Raw genomic sequence first — 21911 nt, forward strand, 5'->3', positions numbered from 1 at the left:
GCAGCAGAAAAAAAGTATTTCCAGTAAAAACAAAGAACCAGGCAGAACAGGAATATGTACACCTCTCACTACTGAATTCTTTACAAAACTTTTCTTGAGGACTCCACAAATCTTTCTGCTTTAAGAGATGATTACAAAAAGTGGATTTTAGCTTGTTCTCATGAGATTGTTCTAACTCTTACATAGCAGAAATATATAAATATTGGATCAAACTCTAGCACCACTTCTTACATTATTAATTCTAGAATAAAATACTGTCAAAGTTCTTTTCTTTTATCAAATCACTTCCTGAACTGGGAGAGGGGCAGGGAGGATGAGAACAACCCTGCACATTCAAGCTTAAGCATCACTTACATTGCCCTGTACCTGAAAGCTTTAAAAGTCTGGCTACCACTGAATTTGCTGCTGCCCAAAAATACTCCACTGCAAGTCCTGCAGTTTCCAGTTTATACAGGAAAATGGACAGAAGGAAAGAAAAGAAGCAAATTAAATGACCTTTTAGAGTTCATTAGTGATGTACTTAGACTTCTGCTCTCTTCAGAAGTAAATCAGTTTAATCAGACCCCAATTAGTCCAGTTCCAGCAGGCAAGGACAGCTACTGTGAGACTGCACAGAACAACACTGAGATTTGCTAACTCATTCTACAAGCTGTTAAAAATGTCCAAACCCACTGAGAGGACAAGGCTAAAAAAAGAACCCCAAAAATCCATGCTGCAATTTAGCCAAGCAATGAAAATGGTCTGCATGTCAGAGATGGAAACGGCAAGTCCAAAATCCTTCTGTCCACCAAACAGCCATATTTGTATCAATATTGCTGCTGCTTTTAAGTAAAAAAAGGCTCATTTTGTACATATGTACATTAATTATGTACACCATTATGTACATTTATATTATATATGAGTATACACAGCTCTTACTCGCAGAAACTCCATGTCTACGTGCAAACCTTGAGCATAATTGACAAAGATAATTTCAAAGAAGTCCCACAAATTAATAAAAACTGAATCAAATCAAGGAAGGATTTGCTGCACTCAAGATGAAAACAGCCACAAAGTCACTTTTTAGACCATGAAAATATCCACAGAATATTTCAATGTTAATTATAAATGTTAAAAAAGTATTAATTCCATGGCTTGTAGAACTATTAACTACTTCCCTCCTTCCTTACAGAGTTGTGTTACAGAGGCCAAAGCAATAGGAACACTGAAAGGTGCCCTCTGAGACTGTGCCCACCCTCCTGCAGCTCCCCAGCAGCAGTGCCCAGGACAAGGGCACAAGTGGTCAGTGCTGATATGGGCTCTGCCACCTCATTTCCTGAGGGAAATCCTCAGGGACAGCAAGCCTGAAATGACCTCAGACAGCCCAGACAAGTTACTTCCACCTGTCAAATGGTGAAAGCACTGCCACAAAATACATCTTAAAGTTCATGTTAATGTTTTTCTTTCAACCCTGAGAACTTCCCAAGCCTTTCAATTCTCCTCATTAACTCCCAAATTCAAGAGACAATTTTATATGTTATCAAGACTTAGGAAAAATCTGAACTCAAACTTGTTTAAATTAGAAAATGTTCACACTCAAATACAAAAAAGTTATTTTGTGTCTACATAATTGTAAGGCAGGAGAACAGACTGATTATACACTTTTGCAGCAGTTGCTATCCAATCCTTATTCCACCTGGAACTACACACTTACATACTGACAGATCTGATTTACTTCAATAACACAAAAAACTACCTCATGCCCACTGCAGCAGTCAAAGAACACATTTCATCACTTAAGACATTCTTTATCCTAATCAGTTAATTAAAAAAAAAAAAAAAAAAAAAAAGGGGGGGGGTGTTTAATCACATGAACAGAATCTCCTCTCTTTTAGAATCCATGTGATGTAGTGAGGATAAAGCTCACAGGGACAGCAGTGCAGCAGCCCCACCAGGGCTGGCTGGGAGGTGAGACAGGGCAGGGAGGGGGGAAAACCCAACAAAAAACACTTTATGTCACTCTGCCACTGATAAAAAGTGTCAGTGGAGAAGGCACAACACAGACCCCCCACTGTAGGGCTGTTTCCAGATGAGGTGAAGCTCAGGTAAGGAAAACCAAGGGGACTCTGTCAAAGCAGATGTCACACACAGTAACATTCACTTCTGCCCCTTCTCATACTGCCTCCTCCCACTTCTTTCCTTGGCTGTTTTTTCTGGTTTGCCAATTTTTCCCAGACAGAAGTACAGTGGTGACAAGCTGGTGTTCAAACCCAAAACTGGACCAACAAGAAAAATAGTGACAGTGAGATTCCTTTTATTCCCTCAGCAGTGCAGAGTCTTGCATGTAGCAAAGATCTGCCAGGAGCCCGTTCTTGTCAGCTGGTTACAAACCTTTGTAAGAGCCTGGGCTCAACAGTGCCTGATGCCACATTTCTGACACCCAGGCTACAAGGAAGTTTTCTATCACTGGAAACAGCTCCATTCTCCTGAGCTGTGTGGTGTGCAGGCTGGAGCTACTGAGAGCTGAACACTCCAGAGCAAGCAGGCAGGAGCAGAAGTTCCCATTTCCTAACAACTTCCTGGATATTTTACAATTGCTTCCCCTCAGGAAGCTGATTCAGTCTTTGCAGCTCCAACAGCAACAATTCTTGTTGAGAGGCAAGTTACCCAAGAATACTAAAAGCACATTCCTACAGCACACACAGACCCATTCCTGGCTCCCTAACAATGGGTTTTTCTTTTGGCCAAACCTCTCAACTCCAATGAGGAGAAAAGGAATGAACTGGTCAGGTAATGCTCAATGTCTCGGGGGTTTTTTTTGTTTTTCTGTAAGCAGCAGGGCAGCCAATCACAGATGGAAAAGGAGGCTGGGAACAAGCCTAAAGGGAGAAAGGTAATATGGAGTAAATCACCACAGTCATTTTGGGGAGAAGGATTTCCTTCACAACACATTTAACCCAATGTCTCATTCTCCAAACATTCTCCTGTTTTTCCCTCAAGTCCAAAACAGCCATGTGTCTGCACGTGTAACAGACCCTTTTTGCTTTGTTTTCACATAACACAATCTTACCTGCAACCCATCTTACTGCATAATGTATCAGTTACTTACTAAAATTCCATCAGACTTCTTTTCCACAGTAGTGCTACACCTGAATGTAAAACAATTAGATCCCCAGGACTTCAAAGCAAAGATTTCACAGGTGGTGGCCTTTCAGTGCTTAGTCAGACTAAAGAATTGATCTATTTGGATTGATCTGTTAATCCTGTTACTGTGAAAAAACAAGAAAACAGTTTTATTGGGTCATCCCATCCTCTGACTGTTCTAAAAATCATCATTCTATTATTACAAAGCTCCTCCTCCTCAAAGCCAGGCTGATAATTTTCAAGATGATAACCCATAATCACAGCACCAAACCTTAATCTTTAGAACGAGAAAGATATTTTATGTACATCAGACTGCTTAAAACCCATCTGTACTACTTTTCACATGTTATTACATTCAAAAGAAATATTTATGACATAAAATTACTTAATACCAGTGTCAAGCTGCTTTTCTGGAGAATTAACTGGAATGCTGTAAACACAGGGAGAAGTTGTTTGGGTGTTGTTTGAGTCGTTTTAAACAGCACACATTAAAGGCTCCTGACTCCCAGTTTTGCCATGTTGTGCAGATGTGAGATGTGTTGAACAAAAGCCTCTCTGGTTGGGAGCTGCAGAGCTTTGATCACAAGGTGCTGTGATCTCCACTTCCCACACCTCCTCTGCACTCCCAGACTGGAGCAGAAGACACAGTTGCCCCGATTTTCCTGTTTCTGATGAATATTTTAAGGTTGAATGAAGTATCCACTGAACTTTCCTCACAGTAGCATAAAGCCTGATGTCTGTCAGAATCCAGCTACCACTTAAACTCAACTGCCAGTGCTTATCCAGTGACTTCCCCCTCCTACTCATGAATTTCTTTTAAATGTCAGGCTTGTACTGCCAGAATATTTAGTTATGCATTAATATAAATGTTGACTTTAAAGCAGGCTCAACTTTAAATATTTAGCTTTTATTTTTTAAAAAAATCAGCTATAAATGATAGCCTGTGTTTAAATAATATTTTAACTACTTGGCCAGTAAATATTCAGATAAGATTAAACAAAATTTGGAGGAGCTAATGGGTCAGGAATTGCTTGAAAATGACATTTTGTAAAATGAGAGAACAGCGATAATTTCTAATAATTTTTTTCCAACTTGTTCTTGGCAATCAAATCCAGAAGTGAAAAACCTCACCACCAAAAGTCTTTCTTCCAGCAAATACCTAGGAGCTATTTTGCCATGGATGTTACCCCAACCTGCTGTCTCCTTTGGGAGTTTATCAGTTTGATTAACTCAGCCCCAGGATGAAGGCTGCTTATCACCTTCGTTAAGGAGCTTTGAAGATGTCAAGTGCTGCAACCCTCAGGAGTTCAGAGGAAAAAGATTATCCTTTAGTCCCACGTCTGAATAACTCAGATGTGGTTTCACCATCAGCTTTAACCAATTCTCTTTGGTGAAATGCGGAGAGCAGGAAGACTCTGCTAAATCAGCATTAGGAAGGACACAGGTTATCTCGACATCCCACTTGGAATTCTGAACCACAGAGGCACAAACTGAGACAGATCCCTGTTCTCCACCCCAAATAACCCCAGAACAAACCTCGGTGCAGCTGCCACAGGAACAAGCACACCGAGTGCACCTGGAGCACAAACTGGAGCACCCAGGATGGGGCAGGCAGGACAAAATGAGATGGACAGAAAAAGCCAGTGCTCTGTGCCCAAGCTCTCATCGTTAAACAGATTAATGGAAACTCCCAAAGTTGCACCAGAAGCCTGCAAGTGGCTGAGTGGGGAGCAGAGGGAACATTAGTGCCAAGCCTCAGTAATTGATTGGGTCTGCATGCACGCTCCATCTTTCCCCTCAAACTACATTTTCCCTGCTTATGGTTTCTCTTTCTGCCACTTTTAACGTGATTTATTCCTTCAGAAAGGGAATTAGGTCTTATTTTGATCAAATATTTAGGACCTTTTAGACATTAAAAGCCACAGATTACAAAGAAGGAAGGGTCAAAACAGTAAAGTCAGATTAAAATTGCAGATAAGCCGCAAATATTGAAGTCAGGAATGAACAAACAACTAGCAAAACAAGATTCAAAGAACTAAGAGGCTTATCCACCCTCCCTGCAACGTCTGGCTCCTCAGTGCTAAATAACTGCTACTGAGATCTTCCCCACACAGGAGCTGATGAAAGGGGTCTGAATATAGGTCAGCAAAAGCCTTTCAGATCCAGCTACAGACGCTAATTAGATCACTTTCAGTTATTAAAAAAAGAGAAAAGGAAAAAACCTCCAAAACAAAGGGTTTACCGCTCAAAACGTTCCGAATTTCTCTTTTTTCTTGTCTCTAATTGGCAGTGGCCTTTGGTTTCAAAGCAGCTGGTTGCTGCCCCAGCTCTGAAATTGTCACCAGCACGCACCAAACACCGCAGTGACCACACTGAGGAAGAACCTCCAGCAAAATTAAGGCTGAACAACATCTGCAGTGATGCACAAAGACATGGCGGGGGGTCTTTAAATACATTTTCAAGATATAAAAGAATTCTCCAGTTTTATAAGAGAACACTGACTGTTTTGTTTTACGCTGCCAAAATCCACAAGGCAAGAAAAAAATCCGACTATTTTTTTCCCCCTGAAGTATACAGTATAGCTCAGCTCATACAGGGCTCCTTGTACCAGCTTGTTTATGCCTCCTCTCCTGTGAAACAAGCCTTTATGTCTCCATAGTGGAAAAACCCACTGGTTTATATCCTTTTCGAGATGTATGCAGCCAATTAAATTGTAAAGTAATACCTGTTTCAAAGTCTAACTCAAAGAAACTATACATTCCTGGGCTGGGACCAGAGCCAAGGAGGTCACCTTACACCCCGCGGTCACGGGGGAATAGTCGGCTTTTGGAATTTCGTATTTTGATTTCCATGCAAAGGAAAATTGGGGAACTGAAAGGATGAAATATTGTGTATTCTCTGCACACAAACTGTGCTCGTTTCTCAAGTGATAAAGTTAATATTCCGAGGAATAAGAAAAGACAGTTCAGGAGTTCAGAGTGATTTCAAGCCATTCAGAGAGAGTCAGGGAAGTGACAATTGCTGGTAGCTCCGCACTTTCCAGAACAATTTTAGTGATGAATAAACTATTATGTGACCAGACTATATGCATAAGAATGGTATAATGTGCACAAAACAACAGTGCACCAACACATTACAATAAAATCCACTTGTCAAAGTAACAAGCCAAGTCGATTTCCTTCCACATGAGAACCGTTATGAAAAGACTGATATCTTATTTTAATTTCCAGATTTCTGCAAAACAAACAGCACAGCAATCCCAAGAACTGGAGACAGGCTGCACCCCACCAGGTGAGTTCACCTGGGCCACCCCACAGCAACAGACAGACAAGTCTGATTTTTAAACCGGTTTGATCTGAGTCTTTGAGCTAATGTTAGGGTTTATTCTAAACTGAGCAGCAAAAATGTGTATGCACAGTACCTTCTAACTCTACCTGATGCCATTTAAAGAAGGACCCTAGAGTTTCAATGCCATGGAGATTTTTGGATGGGTACCAAAAGTCCAGCAAATGTACCAAAACAAGGACTTAGATGTTTTTGTGACATCTGTGTCTGACGGAAGCTGTCACATCAAATTCACAGGTTGTTTTCTTCTAAGTTAGTGAACATAATTACAGAGCTTTCTGTGGAGCTTTCAAGACACCAGGCAGTTTGCCGTGCCATATTCCCACAAACCTCCTGCTTTAATGTATTAAAAACTAGATTGCCTAGCCCACATGAAAAATCCTTGCAATGACTATACATTTAATAAGTTTAATTCCTTTGTCAGATCTGTACCGTGCCATACAACTAATACCCATGTAAAAGACATTTCTGCACCTGTTTCTCATAGTAATGTCCTGAGAATACAGGAAAGCTAGAGATAGAAAAGTAGTGTTAAGATCAATTTTTGGCACATAAAAAAATAATTCTGTATATTGATTAGCTACTCAGAAAGAATTGACTTAATATTGGCATCATTAACACCTAACAGCGAGATTCAGAACTCTTTTCAAGCAAGGGCTACATCAAAGAGCTACAACACTGAATAAAGGTTGGATAAACAACATCAAGCATAAGCAGCTACATTTCCTTGTAACTTGTGCATAACCCGGCATTTTGCAATGTTTCAGAATAATATTGTAACTGTTTAGCCTCGGAAATACAAAAAATTACTTTTTTGATGCCAGTCGTGCATGAAACAATTGTGTTGACTAAAATGTAATTTGAAGATATTTACACCTTTAAGGTTTTTCTGCGTTTGGCTTTGGGGTAACAAAACCCACTTAGCTCTCATAGTTTACGTTTTTTCCCCCCAACGTGTAAGAATCAGGATTTATTTCTTGTACAGATCAACAAAACAGCTTTACCCTTGCTAACGTTTCCAGTGCAAGTGTGCATTAAGAACAATAACCACGTAGAAAAGCTGCCACAATGGATTGGGAAAAGCTTTGTCTTTGACAGCCACGCTGGAAGCAGCAGTTTGAGTTCTCAGTCTTTCTAGAATTTACCAGACTGAAAACTTGTGGGTTTGGTACTCCCACCAGCCAGGGCTGGCAGGGCAGGGCAAGAGTCGCTGCAGGTGAAGGTTGTAATCGTGGTCCTTTGTGCCCAGCGCTGCAGAAAAGCAAAGCAGCTGCAAAAATCCATCCCCACGTCTCCCCGCGCCGCGAGTGTGCGGTGCCGGCCGCGGGTTATTCCTCCTCCTCCTCCCGGCCAGGAGAACGTGCCGGGCTCCGGCCGCGCTCCCCCGGGCAGGGCAGGGCAGGGCAGGGCAGCGCTCTCCCCAGCCCCCTGCGGCGGCCTCTGACATTCCTCTGCTCCGTCAGGCAATGAAAATATCCCCAACAGGATTAGAGCAGCCCTCGGGAGGAGAGCGGCTCGCGAACATCCCCAGCCTCGAAAGGCTTTGGGCGGGGGGGTCACAACGCCGGGAGTGGCCCCCAGTTACAGCCCCAAACGGTGGGGGTTGAGCCTCTGACAAATTAAGACCTCTAAAAATTCGCTGGTACTTTCACATTCTTGCGGGATGCAGGCAGCGTTTGGAAGTGTTCATTAGGGAGGGCAGACTCCTGCTCTGGCACTCACACTAAGGGATAAAAACCACGAGAACAAGCAAAATTAGAAAGCAAAACATCTCTTCCTATTTCCATCCCGGGCACAGGCACAGCCAGCTACTCTATTCTTCTCCTATTCAACTTCATACAGAGTGGTCAAGGGTTAAAGTGCTTTAAAAAGAAAAACATTAAGAAAGAAAAAACATTTTTTCTACAATGAGGAACACTTGAGAAAGGCTCCAAGCACCAGGCTAACAAAGAAAACGGTCCTGAAGAAGGAGGCCCTCACTACAGCATTCAGGTTTGGGTTTTGCATTCATTTTCCTTGCCAAGCAAATATATTTAAATAAAATTATTCAATCCCAGTGTGGCTTCCAGGCCACATTAAGGTAGTAGCATTCTCCTTAATTATACTCCTTTTCATATCTTTCAAAACCCTTTCAATGTTTACTTGAAAAGCTAATTGCTGACAGCTAGAAAGAGCCTATGTGTGATCCTTTACAGTTCTGGGGTGGAGGGAGAGTACTGTCCCCGCCCCACCCCAGTTCTCAGGAGCTCCAACATCCCCCCAGAGCCCCGTGGATGGACAACCAGACACAAAACCTGGAGAAAAGGTGGCTCGGGGATGCCTTATTGCCCCTCCACAACTCCCAGGCAGGAGGGCAGAGCGGGTGTCCCCAGAGACACCAGGAAACAGCCGGGAGTTGCCCCAAGGGAGGTTTAGGTTGGATGTATTTATATTTCTATTTCACTTAAGGGCTGTCCGGCCCTGCACAGGGCAGTGGGGCAGTTCCCATTCCCGGTGGGATGTAAAAGCTCTGTGGATGTGGCACTTGGGGACAGGGGTGGGTGGTGGCCTTGGCAGTGCTGGGGGAACGGCCCGACTCGGCGATCACAAAGGACTATTCCAACCTAAACAATTCCCTGACTGTGTGTACATTATCCATCTCATACACCTTCCCAAAGACACTGTGGGCTGGGGGATGCAAAGGGAAATACAGGATTTTTGCAGGGTTGAAAAGAAAAGCCACCAGAAAACAGATCTATACAGAGAATTTCTGATTAAAACTCCAACACGGATTTTAACTGCAAGATTTACAGTTTCCTAATTGCTATTTAAGTTTAGCTTGTGGATGACACAAGATGTCCACATTCCAGAAGAACAGTCTAAGAAATATCTTTATCTTTGTATTCCAAAAATTATGAAGCAACTTTAGAAAGATTTTAGTGTTAAAGTCACACTCAAAAATATCTCCAAGTTATCAGCACAGTTTCTCAAGTATTTACAAGCTTGAAGTGACTGTCCTATTGACCACAGCAGTTTACATTTTCTCTGTTGAGACCACCAAATTTCTATTTTTAAGCCAAGTACAGATGGCACAAACAGTGCTAATCAGACTTCCATGATAAACATTTTCTATTGATCGTTTTCTGTAAAACAAAGTTTGAAAGTAGAAAAACATATGTAAAAGAGAGAAATTAAATCAGGTCCAGCTCTATCTTTATAGAGACTACAAAGTTAGGCATAGGGATGACAGAGCCACAGCAATTAAATACATATCATGGAAACGTTTCTAATTTTAACAAAAAGTTGTGAAATTCAACTTAGCAGTAACTTGGAAGGCAAACTCTGAGGAAAGGCACTGCAGGGTTTACCCGGAGGGGAGGGGAGGAAGGAGCTGAGCTAAAAGGAGCAGCAGCCACCTCCCCCAGAACAGTTTATTAAAGCAAGAACCTCGGCATCAAAGCACACGATAAATAATTAACGTGCAATGCCTTTGTGATAAGGCACTGAACTTGAGCTTTCTCCTAAGGTAAATGATTTGTAAATGCAAATTTGTCCAGCTGCTCTTTTCCTGCATCAAAAGCCTGCTCAAAGATAGCATTTATGAGCTATTTTTGGCAAATATTTACACCATCTTAATCAGGTTTTGAGTCATGTGTGTGCTCATTGGTATACAAAAATGCAGGGCAGTTACGGTTACATAAACGAAAGGGTTTGGGGGAGTTTAAAAGTTGTTTTTTGCCTACTGGTCTATCCAAGCTCACTCTTTAATTACCCCACCTCGCTCACAGTGAGCAGTAACACACCTGCAGAGACCATTCCAGTTCCATTCCTCAATCCATCTTTCCCTGCACATGCAGATCAGAAGGCTTGGAAACAAGTATTACGTTTTTTCATTCTAAAAGCATTTAGGAAATGGCATCTCAAAATGAAATTACATCTGCACAGCCACCACCGAAAGCTGTGTTACAGCCTTGGAAGGGTGTAGAAGCAATTACAGCAGGAGCATGGATGTTTCTGATTCCAACTGCTGTAAGTCTGCACAAATGTAACTGTTATTATCATTAAAGGCTGAAGAATGAATTAAATGTGGCTCTGCTTTTACAGTGATACCCAGTTTGGTCAGCATCTAACACCTGTCTATCAATCTCCAGGAAAACTGCCTGAAGAGGAATTTTCCAGGTGATAAAGCAAACAGTGCTCTTGTTAGCAGAATTCCAAAGCTCTGCTTTAAAAGCTGTAACAGCTTCCTGAAAATAGAAATATTCCTGCTTCTTTGCAGAGGATGGGTAATGGCTCCTTACCCACACAGCACCTCTGGGAGCCCTGAAAGAAGACAAAGTCCTGTTTCTGAAACCACTTAGGAGAAAGTTTTAAGAAAACCAGCAGTAACATCCAGGACAGTTCCCTGACTATGAGGGAACAGACTGGCCCCACCCCACCAGTACCTGAAAGGTACCTAAAACTTCATCACTTAAAAACACTTCGAGGTTTTGTTCTGTGACAACAGTCAAATAACTCAAATTTTCAGTCTTTGGGTTACTGTTATAAAGCATCAACTCAACCTACCATCCACATACTATGCTGAAAGACTGCACAAATTACAAGAAATTAGATGCCAGCAACACAGGTAGTTCACTGAATGTGCTGTGATTTGATGTTCTGTCCACTAATTCAATCCAGCTTTGCATCCCAAGGGAATCAGAGTCAAGAGGGGCAGTGAATCCAGCTTTGCATTTGGTAATGATTCCACAAGGCTCTCAGTATCGCCACAAACTACAATAGCCAGTTGCTACTTTATTTTTTTAAATGAACACCATCCCCTCCACTCATGGTGCTCGTGCACATTGACCAACAGCCCTTCAGCACACAAGTTAAGAATTATAAAGTTACATGACAGGAGCTAAATTAGATTTAAGCAATCAATATGCTCCAAATATTAATCTGTAATAACAGACACAAGTACTTGATAACCTTGCAAAACCTCTGCAGATACAAGAATGGCTTGAATAGGCTAAACTTGGAGAAAATGTTTCTTTAACATCACACGAGACAAAAATAAAGGCAAAAATCTACTTCTTACAGGTCCTTATTTTAATAAATCAATAAAGGACATGCTTGAAGCTTCCAAAGTCAAAGTCTGCCCAGGATCATGTGAAAGCAAAGATGAAACCCCAAAGCACAGGCTCAAGCTCTGCTATGGAGCCCTGAGCAGTGGTGGCTCCACAGGAAGTTCCACAGCGAACAACAAACAGCACAAACCAAACTGCACACTGAGATCAGATCTAGCACAGATACATTTTCAGCCCCTGTGAATGCTGGCTTTTTCCATTTAAACTGATTTCCTCAGTGAAATGAAAAATTGGCAATAACAGTAAAGAAAACAACTGGAAAACGTTACTTTAGAAAACCAACACCTCGGATTTGGGGTTGTTAATGCTGTTACCACGAGCACACAGGATTCCAATTGAGCTGAACCAGGAAAAGCCTTTAACTACCACTACACCTAGAATGTGGAATGTCTTGGATCCTGCTTTGGTGCATCTGATGCCTGGTTCTCCTCTTTCCACATTCAGAAGTCAATTCTCCCCTCCAAAAGTCTCAGAGGTGAAATACAAAAACCTCCATTCACATGCTGTGGTGTTGCCTTGCAGATTCTGGCCCCTCAGTTTAGAGTAGACCTACAATATTTACATCATCTACAAGAAATCCTATATATCTGTGCTCACAGACAACACATTGAAAGGGGAAGAACACGAATTTACACTCAATGGAACTGCCAAGGTTTTCTAGTTGTGCCAACAGGACACTCCATTTTCTGCAGCCATTGTTTGTGTGGGTTTTCTTTCATCCACATCTCCAAAAAGTTCCACAAAACCACAACACAAGCTGGCTACCAAATCACTGCAGGTATCTCAGCCCTCTCTTATCTCATACTATCCAGGCATTTTTCAAAACCTACCATAACTTCAAATAAGGAGATAAGTAAAAAGAATCCATGGCAACAAAAGAACTACAGAACCTAAAATTAAGGCTCTGAAGACCTGAAGTAGGTATGAGCAAACAAGAACATGTGAAGATTTGGATAAATAAGCTATTTTACACTTCAAAAAGAAGACAAGCCTTGTCAGATTCCAGAAAAGGAAGCAACTTGGGAAAATGATGGAGGGCTGTCCCACCCAAAATTTGTGGTGCACTCTCTAAGAGCTCTTAATGCAAATGAAAATAGTGTCCCATAAAATGTATTAAATTTGCTGTTGCAAATGAGTAAGAACAGACTGCTGTGATTTGAGGTGGAATCCCTGGGGCTGTCTGTCCCTTCACCCTACACAAGACATGGAGCACTGTACTCTTACAGGGGTTGGCAGAGTGGCTCTATCAGCCCCATGATTTCTATTTCTGCATTACCAATATCTCCTGCAGTAAAAAAGGGGGAACCAAGACATTTCAAAACACTTTGTCCTTTAACTGCTCTGTAGAACCAACCACCAAGAACACAGCAAAACAGACCACAATGCAGGCAGGAAGCAGTTTTCTACCTCCTGAGTTACACCCCTCAGCTCCCCACAACATGCACAGTCTCAGCATTTCATTTTAATGTTCATTTTTCCCTGAGAAAAACTGAGCAATGTCATCCTGGCATCAATGGGCTGGCGTTCTCCTCACTCTGGTGGGGGCAGCTGGTTTGGCTGTCAAGAATGATTCCCATGTCTCTTCACGACCATATTGTCACACCCTGAGACATCTAACCAGGTTTCCATGAAGTGCTGTCCTTACAGGATTTCATTATTGATACAGGGATGATTGTGAAAGTCCAGGCCCCAAAAAGCTACAGTCCAGCTGTTAAAAATGATACACTACACAAGACAAGCATCATTAACCCAGGTTCCCTCTGGACCTCTGCATGTGAGTGTCAGGCCTCCATCCTCTCCTGGAACCACAACCAAAAAAATGCAGTTTTGCATTTTTTTCCTCAAGGCTAAGTATTTTAAGTTGAAACCTGTAGCTTTATTCCCACTTCAGAACCAGACAAACAAATGAAATTTCAGCGTGGGAAAAAAAGTTACAAACCAAAGCAGTAATTAAAGTTGAACTGAGAATTCATTACCAATGTGAAAATGAACTTTTATGAAACATTTGTTTTTCAATGAATTTGCTAATAGTGTACTCTTCTGAGAAAATTTCAGTCTATAGATCTGAAATCTATATGCTGTAATACATAATATTAAAGAGTAAAATGATGACACAAGACACACAGTGTTATTTTGCTCACAGTGCTGTCCATACTCCAATCCCTACCCCCACAGAAAAGCAGTCTGCCGTCCCGGTGGCAGCGTTCCCTGTGCCCATGTCCCCCTTTCCCTTCTGCCAGCACTGAGTACTGATGCAGGCAGAAGTGCAGGGATCTGATCCAATTCTCTACACCCTCCACAAACACTTAGGAAAGCCAATGGAAGGGCACAGTACCTCCTGACTGCAGTGGCACTGCCAGCTTGAAACACTGAAACCAAACACTAAAATAGGATTAACATTTGGCTATGACTTCATCTCGGCTGTGTTTCCTATCTGCCCAAGCACATTTCTAATGGGAGATTCACAAATCAATAACAAAATACCTGGATTTTCTGCAAGGTGAGCACTGACAGCCCACCACTAAAAACTGCAATCCCAACAGCACTGGAGCGTACTACAAACTGCTGAGGTGTCCTACCACAGAAAAAAATGTTTCTGGATGCAGTTTTCTTTTATTTCCAGTTTTTTATACTTCCTTGCCTGTTTTCAAACAGGAACATTTGGCTTTATAAATCACTTTTGGAAATATTTCATCATCTTATTAACACCCAGCTTTCCTCTCTGCTATACACAACACTACAACAGCCATAATTTCAAGCAATTACTCAGTTACTTAAAAGACCTGTGGGTGTGGCACTTGGGGATATGGCTTAGTGGCAGACTGGACATTGCTGGGGAAATGGTTGGACTCGATCTTGAAGGGCTTTTCCAACCTAAATGATTCTGTGATGCTTCGATTATTTTTTTAAAGCAATGTGACCTCTTAAAATTTTGAAGACAACTTAGATTTCACTTCTCAATTTGAAAAGCCATGACAGGTCTAATGACTTAAATGACTTTTGGCAGCCTGTTCTGCTTTGAGAAGGACTATCCAAACACTTCTATTTGCGGCTCTCCCTTCCTCAGTACAGTTACATTACAAGGTTCCAATGCACGAAGCACAGAGCCGTGTTAAGAGGAGATGTTCGGGCTCATTAACTACAGAGGAAAGCCAAGAAAGATGAAGCTTATACAGGGCTTGACTCCATCTCAGCCCAAGTAGAAGCAAGCTGAGGGACAATTACACTGAGAACTAGGGGATGAAAAAAAAAACCTGGAAGCTGCCTCCAAGTGCTCAAGTCTGTTAGTGATGGCAGCAATACAAAGGTGGCTCTGCCAAAAGGAAGATGAAAGAGGAAGAAATGGGACCAACACAATCAGAGCTGGAGCTTTCACTTCCCAGACAATGTAAGGAGCAGTGCTGTGTTATAAATACACAATCTAAAATACAGAAAGATACTGTATCTATTCATAGTGTCATATAAACATGAAGACAAACTGAGATTTACCATGGCTCAAAATATCATCGTAAAGTACACAAATAAAGTAAAACTTTCCCAGAAAAGCACTCATTAAATGGCTGGAAACTCCATGGAGAACAAGAAATAAATGGAAGCTGTAGATAAGTACCATATCAAGTTTAACTTAAATATGTTAATAGGCAAGAAACTGCAGCCAAGCCTACTCTGGTACAGCCCTGAGCCTGCTGAATGCCCAACACACAGAGTGCTCTGTGCTGCTCACCCCGAGGTCAGCAGCACTGGACACATGTCACCAGAGTTAAAAACACATCAAACAAGATAAATTCATCAAAGTATCGTAATAATAACAGCAGACAACTGTGCTGGCTACTGACACATGCTCTGACCCAGTGTCACAAAACCTGACAGCTTCAAGACATCCAAGACAGGCTTCAGACAAAAACAAAGGTAAAATATATTTGTACTCCATATATATGAGCTAGAATTAAAACCCCTCATAAGTTACCCAGACTTCTAAGCCAAAAAGAAAGTTAAAAAAACAAACAGATGGCAAAGTCTAACAGAGCTATGCTGATGAAGCACTGAAACCCCCAAGGATATCAAGTTCATAGGTGCCTACTAGGAGAGACAAGGTGAAATTTTAAAGAGACCAGCAGACAGAAGTACAAAAACATGGGGTTTTAAGGTAATAGTAAAACAAAATGTAATAAAAACACAGTAAGAGTCACGCCCATACACATAACAACTAAAATCTGATCTAAGTACAGAAGACAGTCGTGCACAAATTCCTTGAGCAGACAGATGAATCAGTGGGTAATTTGATCACAAAACAGCTTTTCCACTTTTAAAAGATCTCCAGACAAAACTGTATGACTAGAAGATACTAAAAATTATCACCAAGCTGCCATGCTTTGATGAGACCCTAAAGAACTGAATCATCAAAATCCACACCAACAACAGTCCATCATCTGAGCCAAAACCTCTGCAATGCACTAAGGAAAAGAAGATCAATAGATTAAAAAGTGCAAATGAAGAAATTCAGGCTAAGCAGAACATCTGAATTTCTTCAGTGGTAACCAGCACCAAGCCAGCTGCACAAACAGCTCCACAGTGAAGAAAATTCACAGCTAACATATGCAGAATAACACATTTTGAGGGGGAAAAAGATCTCTCTATTGTACAATTCACTGTTTCTAAATCAACTTAAAACAAGATTTCTCACTGGAAAACTATGAAAACTAGAATGTCAGAGGAACAGAAAAATAAAATATTGTTACATGACTTAATGACCAGTACATTCCTTCCCAAAAATGCCATACTCAGTCCCGGTCATATCAAAAACAGCAAACCCAAAACTGAACCAGGAAAGTTCAGAGACTGGCAATGAAAATCAGTGATGCCATTAAAAAATACTTAAGTTTAAGTATTTGGACCACAGTGAGTTCCCAAGGTGAGCAGTCCTGTCTGAACAGCACCTTTAGGGATTTAACTGTAATTTTTTTTCCTACTAATACACCCAATGAAAAACATTCAGAAGCAACAAGTGGAGTGATAAGTTTAGTGTTGATGAAAAAAAAATCCTTTAGAGTAATTTATTACTTTTCATTAAAATTAAACTTCTCTTTTTACACAAATCAAACAGCTTGTGGTTGTTACACACTCCAGGGAATTACCCGAAATCCCAAGAAAGTTTAATGGCAGAACATTCCAATTCCTTCAGTGCCTTTGGTAAGGGCAGCTTTAATGAGAAAGAAAAAAAAATATTTTAACTGGTGCAAAAAGGATTTATCATAAATTGCTAGTCTGCTTATTCTGTAAAATTAAGATGCTCCTCTGCAGGAATACTAAATGGTAAAAACCCTGGAAATTAAAAGCACCTAAGAGACCATATAAAGAAGGCTTTCTTTCCATTTTCCTACCAAACCCTGCAACTGTACACATACAAATCAGGCTTATCTATTTATATGGAATTAATCAGGATTACCACTTTCATCTTGGCAATTTCACTGGAGGACGAAATCAATAGCAGCCAATCAGTAAAATATGACTGTTTCCACTGTGCTGAGGCATTTTCTCTATTAAGAACTATTCTGCCTTTTTAAAAAATCAATAGCCTCAGGCATTATGTTTCAATACTGGAGGCCCAGGGCTGTATTCCGGCAGGACGGTCCAAGCAGCACCCCGGTGTTTGAGGCAGCTCTCCCCACCAGAGAGGCAAACACAGCCCTGTGCCTCCACGGCCATTCCCAAACACTGCACCAAGACTTTGGAGCTCTCAGGGGCTCATCACCTGGTCCACAACCCTCAAAGGAAGGTAAAAAACCCTTCTGGATCCAGCATGGAAGCTGCAGTCTGGGCCCTGCAGTCACTGAGACTCCCACACATCAGCTAAACAGAAGTGGAGTTTCCCTTCCACCAAGTGACATCCCAACATTAGCACTGATTCCCTATGGGAAAACAGCATTAATTAGTTACTAGCAACAACTCCAGTTATACCTCCTCACAAGCAAAGTGAAGCTTTAAACATCCTGCATCCATAAAACCACTACACCTTTAGAAAAGTTGGCTACAATCATTGGCACGCATTTTACACACCAAATTATCTCCATGAAACTGGTGATGATAATGAAATTCGCTATCAAACCTCCTGTGAGGCTCAGGCTGATGTTGCCCAAGTTAATGTTTTTATAGCTTGAAAACTTCAGCAGAATATTGCACTGCTGCTTGTGTAGTTCTCCTAAACTCTCACTTCATTTCCTCACTCACTTATTATCACTCTCCTTCTCTTGGCCATGCAACAAACTCCAGCTAGGTGCCTACAGAGTCTTCAGACTTCTCTGACAACCTCTGGCTGAAGGTTAACATCGTGTAAATCACAAGGGCATTTTATCTTCAGGAACAACCAAATACTCTTATTTGTATAAGGAAATATCTACCATATGTAACTTCCTTACTCACACTGATAAGTTAGCCCAAGGTAACTAAGCCAAGCTTTATTTTTTTTTTTTTATGACACTTTTTGTTTGCTGCTTTTCACTGTGATGAACATTAGGCACAGGTGTGTACACACCTGACAACTTTGAAACTGAAGTGTTAGTTTATTAGGAAAGCTTCATAAGCCAGTCAAGTAATTTTCTTAGATGACTAATAAACATGCACTGCAAAAGCCATATGCAACCTGTCCATATGGGACAGGAATATCAAGCAGGGAGACTGGTGCTTAACTGACTTGGGACGTAACCGAGACCTGAATATTTCTGCTCTATTTTTAACTTGGGATATAATTAGAAATAATCAAGCAGCACACACAAAACAGAAACAAGTGATGACCTGCTGTTTCTAGGGACCCCAACCGATCTGTGCTGCCATCCTTAGCCTTCCATACCCCTCCCATCACTCCCCAGGAGGAGCATCCCTGGCAGCAGCACCTGGATGCAGTTCCCAACTTGCTGCTCACAGACCCCTTCATTTCTGGGCTCCTCCTGCAGCTCCAGGCCCACCAACTGCTAATTCTGCTCCATTGGGACTTCCCAAACCAGCAGATTGTCCTCTAAGAACAAAAAACATATTGATTCCAAGGACTTCAAGAATACCAGGGAGAGACAGAACAAATTTCCTGCTTCGGAATAATCGCATTTGCAATCTTAATGGTGTATACAGGCTATCACAGCTTTCCTATTAAAAATTAAGTGACACCAGCTTCATTTTTATTTCTAATAACGCAATCTGTATAGATCCAAATTTTTATGCTCATCTCAGCCCAGTTACAAACAGTTATAGGAGGCAGGACTCAGCTTAATTTGATGCTTCTTCCTGATTTGTTTTATTTCCTCAGCTAAGTGAAATGTTGTCCCAATTCTAAAATCAGCAGCTCATCTCGCCTTATCTGCAGAGCAACCAACTAGACTGGAAAACACACTAATGTTTGCAGATACACAAATAAATGAAGTTATACAGTTTTTTTTTCCTAAAACAATTCAGCTACACTGCTTTCTTCTTCAGAGAGCCACAAAGAGCTATTTATAAATAGGATCAAATGTCCCTCCAACACACATGACTCCATACAAAGAGTATGGGCTTCCAAACCTGCAACTTCTGCTCATTTATGGCACTTTTACCCACACCAAAATGCCAGCATGGGGTTTTTTTTGCATTTAAACCCCCTGTTCTAAACATAGCAAGCAGCACTTCAGCCTTGACAATGAGAGCTGTGAGTCCAACAACTAAAGCTCCACCTGGACCTACAAACCCAGTGTTGCTCTGCCTCTCCAGCCCCCAGCATCAGCCTAAGGAGGCTCTTCCCAACATCCTGAAAAGATCAAGCTTCCCCCAGAGCATGGAACAGAAGACAGTACTACTCCCCTCACATCTGAACTCCACAGGGAGAACTTTCCTGTCATGGAACATCTGCACCCAACTCTCTCTCCTGTGAGCACCTGCCCATATAGAAGTATGTGGAACATCCTGTATTTAAGAAAAACTCATAGCAATTGGATGGGAAATAGCATGAATTAAAATGAAGTTCATCCACTACACATGAAGCGTCTCCTCTTTATTGAGACAAAGAACTAAGAGAGCTTTTCTCTAAGGAACTGGTACAAACACCCTCAGACAGGGAAAGCTCCTGGCCTCCCCAGGGATGATCCCAAGCACAGCATCCATGGACACAGCACAGAGGCACCTTCCACAATAGACACAGAGGAGAGGAGAGGAGGAGCTCATCAGAACTTCCAAGATTTCCACAATGATACTCCTAAATTCCTGCTCCAATAAACAGCCCCAATGAAGGTTTTATTCCATATCATCTCAGCACATCACTCCCCCTCTGCGGACTCACATACTTGGCTCCAACAGAGAGAATTTCACCTACTAATTTGATTTCCTCAAACCATAAAGGATTATTTTAAACTAGCAAAGAGCTACTCACACAACCATAAGACCACTGAGCTGTCAGGAGAGCAGGAATATCAGAAAAGAATCACCACGTGGCAAGATTTTACACATTACAAAGTAACTTATCTGTCACACATGCTCTGCAGATTTTTGAGTCAAACTGCAGTATTTTTCAAAAGAAAAAAAAAATCTGCTTCAGCCCTGGAATCTGCAAAGCTTGTACCGTGTAAGAGAATAAATAAAAATATTCCCTGTCAACAGGAGTCAGCACACATGGCTCCATCAGTGGTGTCCAAGATGAGAACCACCTAATGCCATTCAAAACAGAACAATCACACCATTCAATGTCAGAATTTAACCATTCTCACTTTCCCAAATTGCTAACAAGTTGCTAAAAAACACTCGCTCGACCAGCGGTTTTTTCCATATTCCACTTCCGAAGAGCTCTCTCTTAAAATATCAGGATTCAATCAACCTACAGGGATTTATTTTTTTTTAAACCCAGCACTCAGCATTCAAGACCAGATTTTCTTTCAAGCTTCCTACTAGCTTATTGCCGGCAAGAAGGAAATAAAGAAGTTACTTTTGAAAGCCAGTATTTGGCATAACGAGCAGATAACATCGCTGCAAAGCTAAGGAGGCTTCTGTGGTATTAATGGTCTCATGCGAGGGCTTTTGAGAGAGCCTTCTCCTGCCTCACCTGGGCGAGATTACGCTTTCCGTAGCCTATAAAGAACCGGGATTCAATCACAGACCATTAAAGACAACAATGGTAAAAGGTGTGAGAACCACCGCGGCTGAAACGCTGCCAGACCGCTCATTTCTGGGCTACTGCGGCAGTTCCCAGGCAAGTTCTCCTCTCTCCACAGGTGCCGGTACCGAGCCCGTGCGGCTTCCAGCGCCCCTCCCGAACCGGAGCGGAGCCCGCCGTGCCCGGCTCCTCTCGTTAGTGCCCGGCAAGCCCGATGTCCTCAGGTGTGCCCCGTCCCCTCGTTAGTGACCGGCAAGGCGGCTGCCCTCAGGTGTGCCCGGCTGCCCTCAGGTGTGCCCGGCTCCGCTCCGGGTGGCAGCGAGCGGAGCGCAGGTGGGTGAAGCGTTCAGGGCTCCCCCAGACGGGGCTCCAGGTGTCCCCTGTTGGCGGGGAGGCACCGCCGCTCCCCGAGGCTCGCAGTGGCCCCTGCTGGTGCCCACGCGGGGGGAGCGGAGCGGGCTGGGCCCCTCGGCACCGCCGGCCCTGCCCCGGGCCCGCCGCCCCCGGGACCCCTCCGCGCCCCCCGGCCCCGCGCCGCCGCCTGCGGGGACTCCCCGCGCTCTTACCCGTCAGGAGGCTCCGGGAGCCGCTCCGCGCCGCGGCGCCGGTCGGTGCGGGCTGCGCGAAGAGAAGGGCGATGCACAGGGAGCCGAGGAGCCGCCGGGCTCTCCGCGCCGCCATCGCTCCACTCCCCGCGCCCGGCAGCCGGGCTGCACCCAGCGCCAGCCCCTCCCCCGGGGGGGCTCCTCCTGCCTTCCTTCCCTACCGGGCTGGCTGCGCGGGGGCGGCGAAGGGAGAGCGGCGGGCGGGCGGGCGGAGCGGCCGCGCTCCCTCCCTCACTCCATGGCGGGCCGGGCTCCGCCGCTCGCTCGCTCCGTCCCTCCCTCGCACGGACCCCGCGGGGCGCGCGCCGCCTCCCGCCCGCCCCCGCCCCGCGCATGCGCGCGCCCCTCCCCTCCCGCCCCCGACCCCCGCGCCAGGTGTGCGCGCGCCCGCCCCCCCCCCCGCCCGCGCGCGCCACCGCGCCTGCGCGCGTGCGCGCGGGGGGGCGGGGCCGCCGCCCTCCCCTGAGGGGCGCTGGGCTCTCCCCTCCTTCTCCTCAGGCGTGCGGGGCGGAAAGTTCGCGGGGTTTAACGCAATAAATCCGTGTTTTCCTCTCCCCAGGACCAGCCCAATGCGGGTGTGGGACCTGCGCGTTTTCCACGCGTAAAAACACGGAAAGGCACACG

At 43.4% G+C, this 21911-nt stretch overlaps 1 protein-coding gene across 1 annotated transcript in view; it reads right to left on the minus strand.

Annotated features, from left to right (window-relative positions):
- NEO1 (neogenin 1) overlaps positions 1 to 21363 on the minus strand; it is a gene marked incomplete at its 5' end in the record, with an annotated part of 164839 nt that extends 143476 nt beyond the window's left edge. Inside the window, one exon of the mRNA XM_083871015.1 lies at positions 21249 to 21363. Coding sequence (XP_083727141.1) covers positions 21249 to 21363 — 115 coding nt within the window. The remainder of the gene's footprint in view (positions 1 to 21248) is intronic.
- Positions 21364 to 21911: the final 548 nt, after the last annotated feature.

The sequence above is a fragment of the Zosterops lateralis genome (genome assembly GCF_965231275.1).
Source record: "Zosterops lateralis genome assembly, chromosome: 13".
Lineage (NCBI taxonomy): Eukaryota > Metazoa > Chordata > Aves > Passeriformes > Zosteropidae > Zosterops > Zosterops lateralis.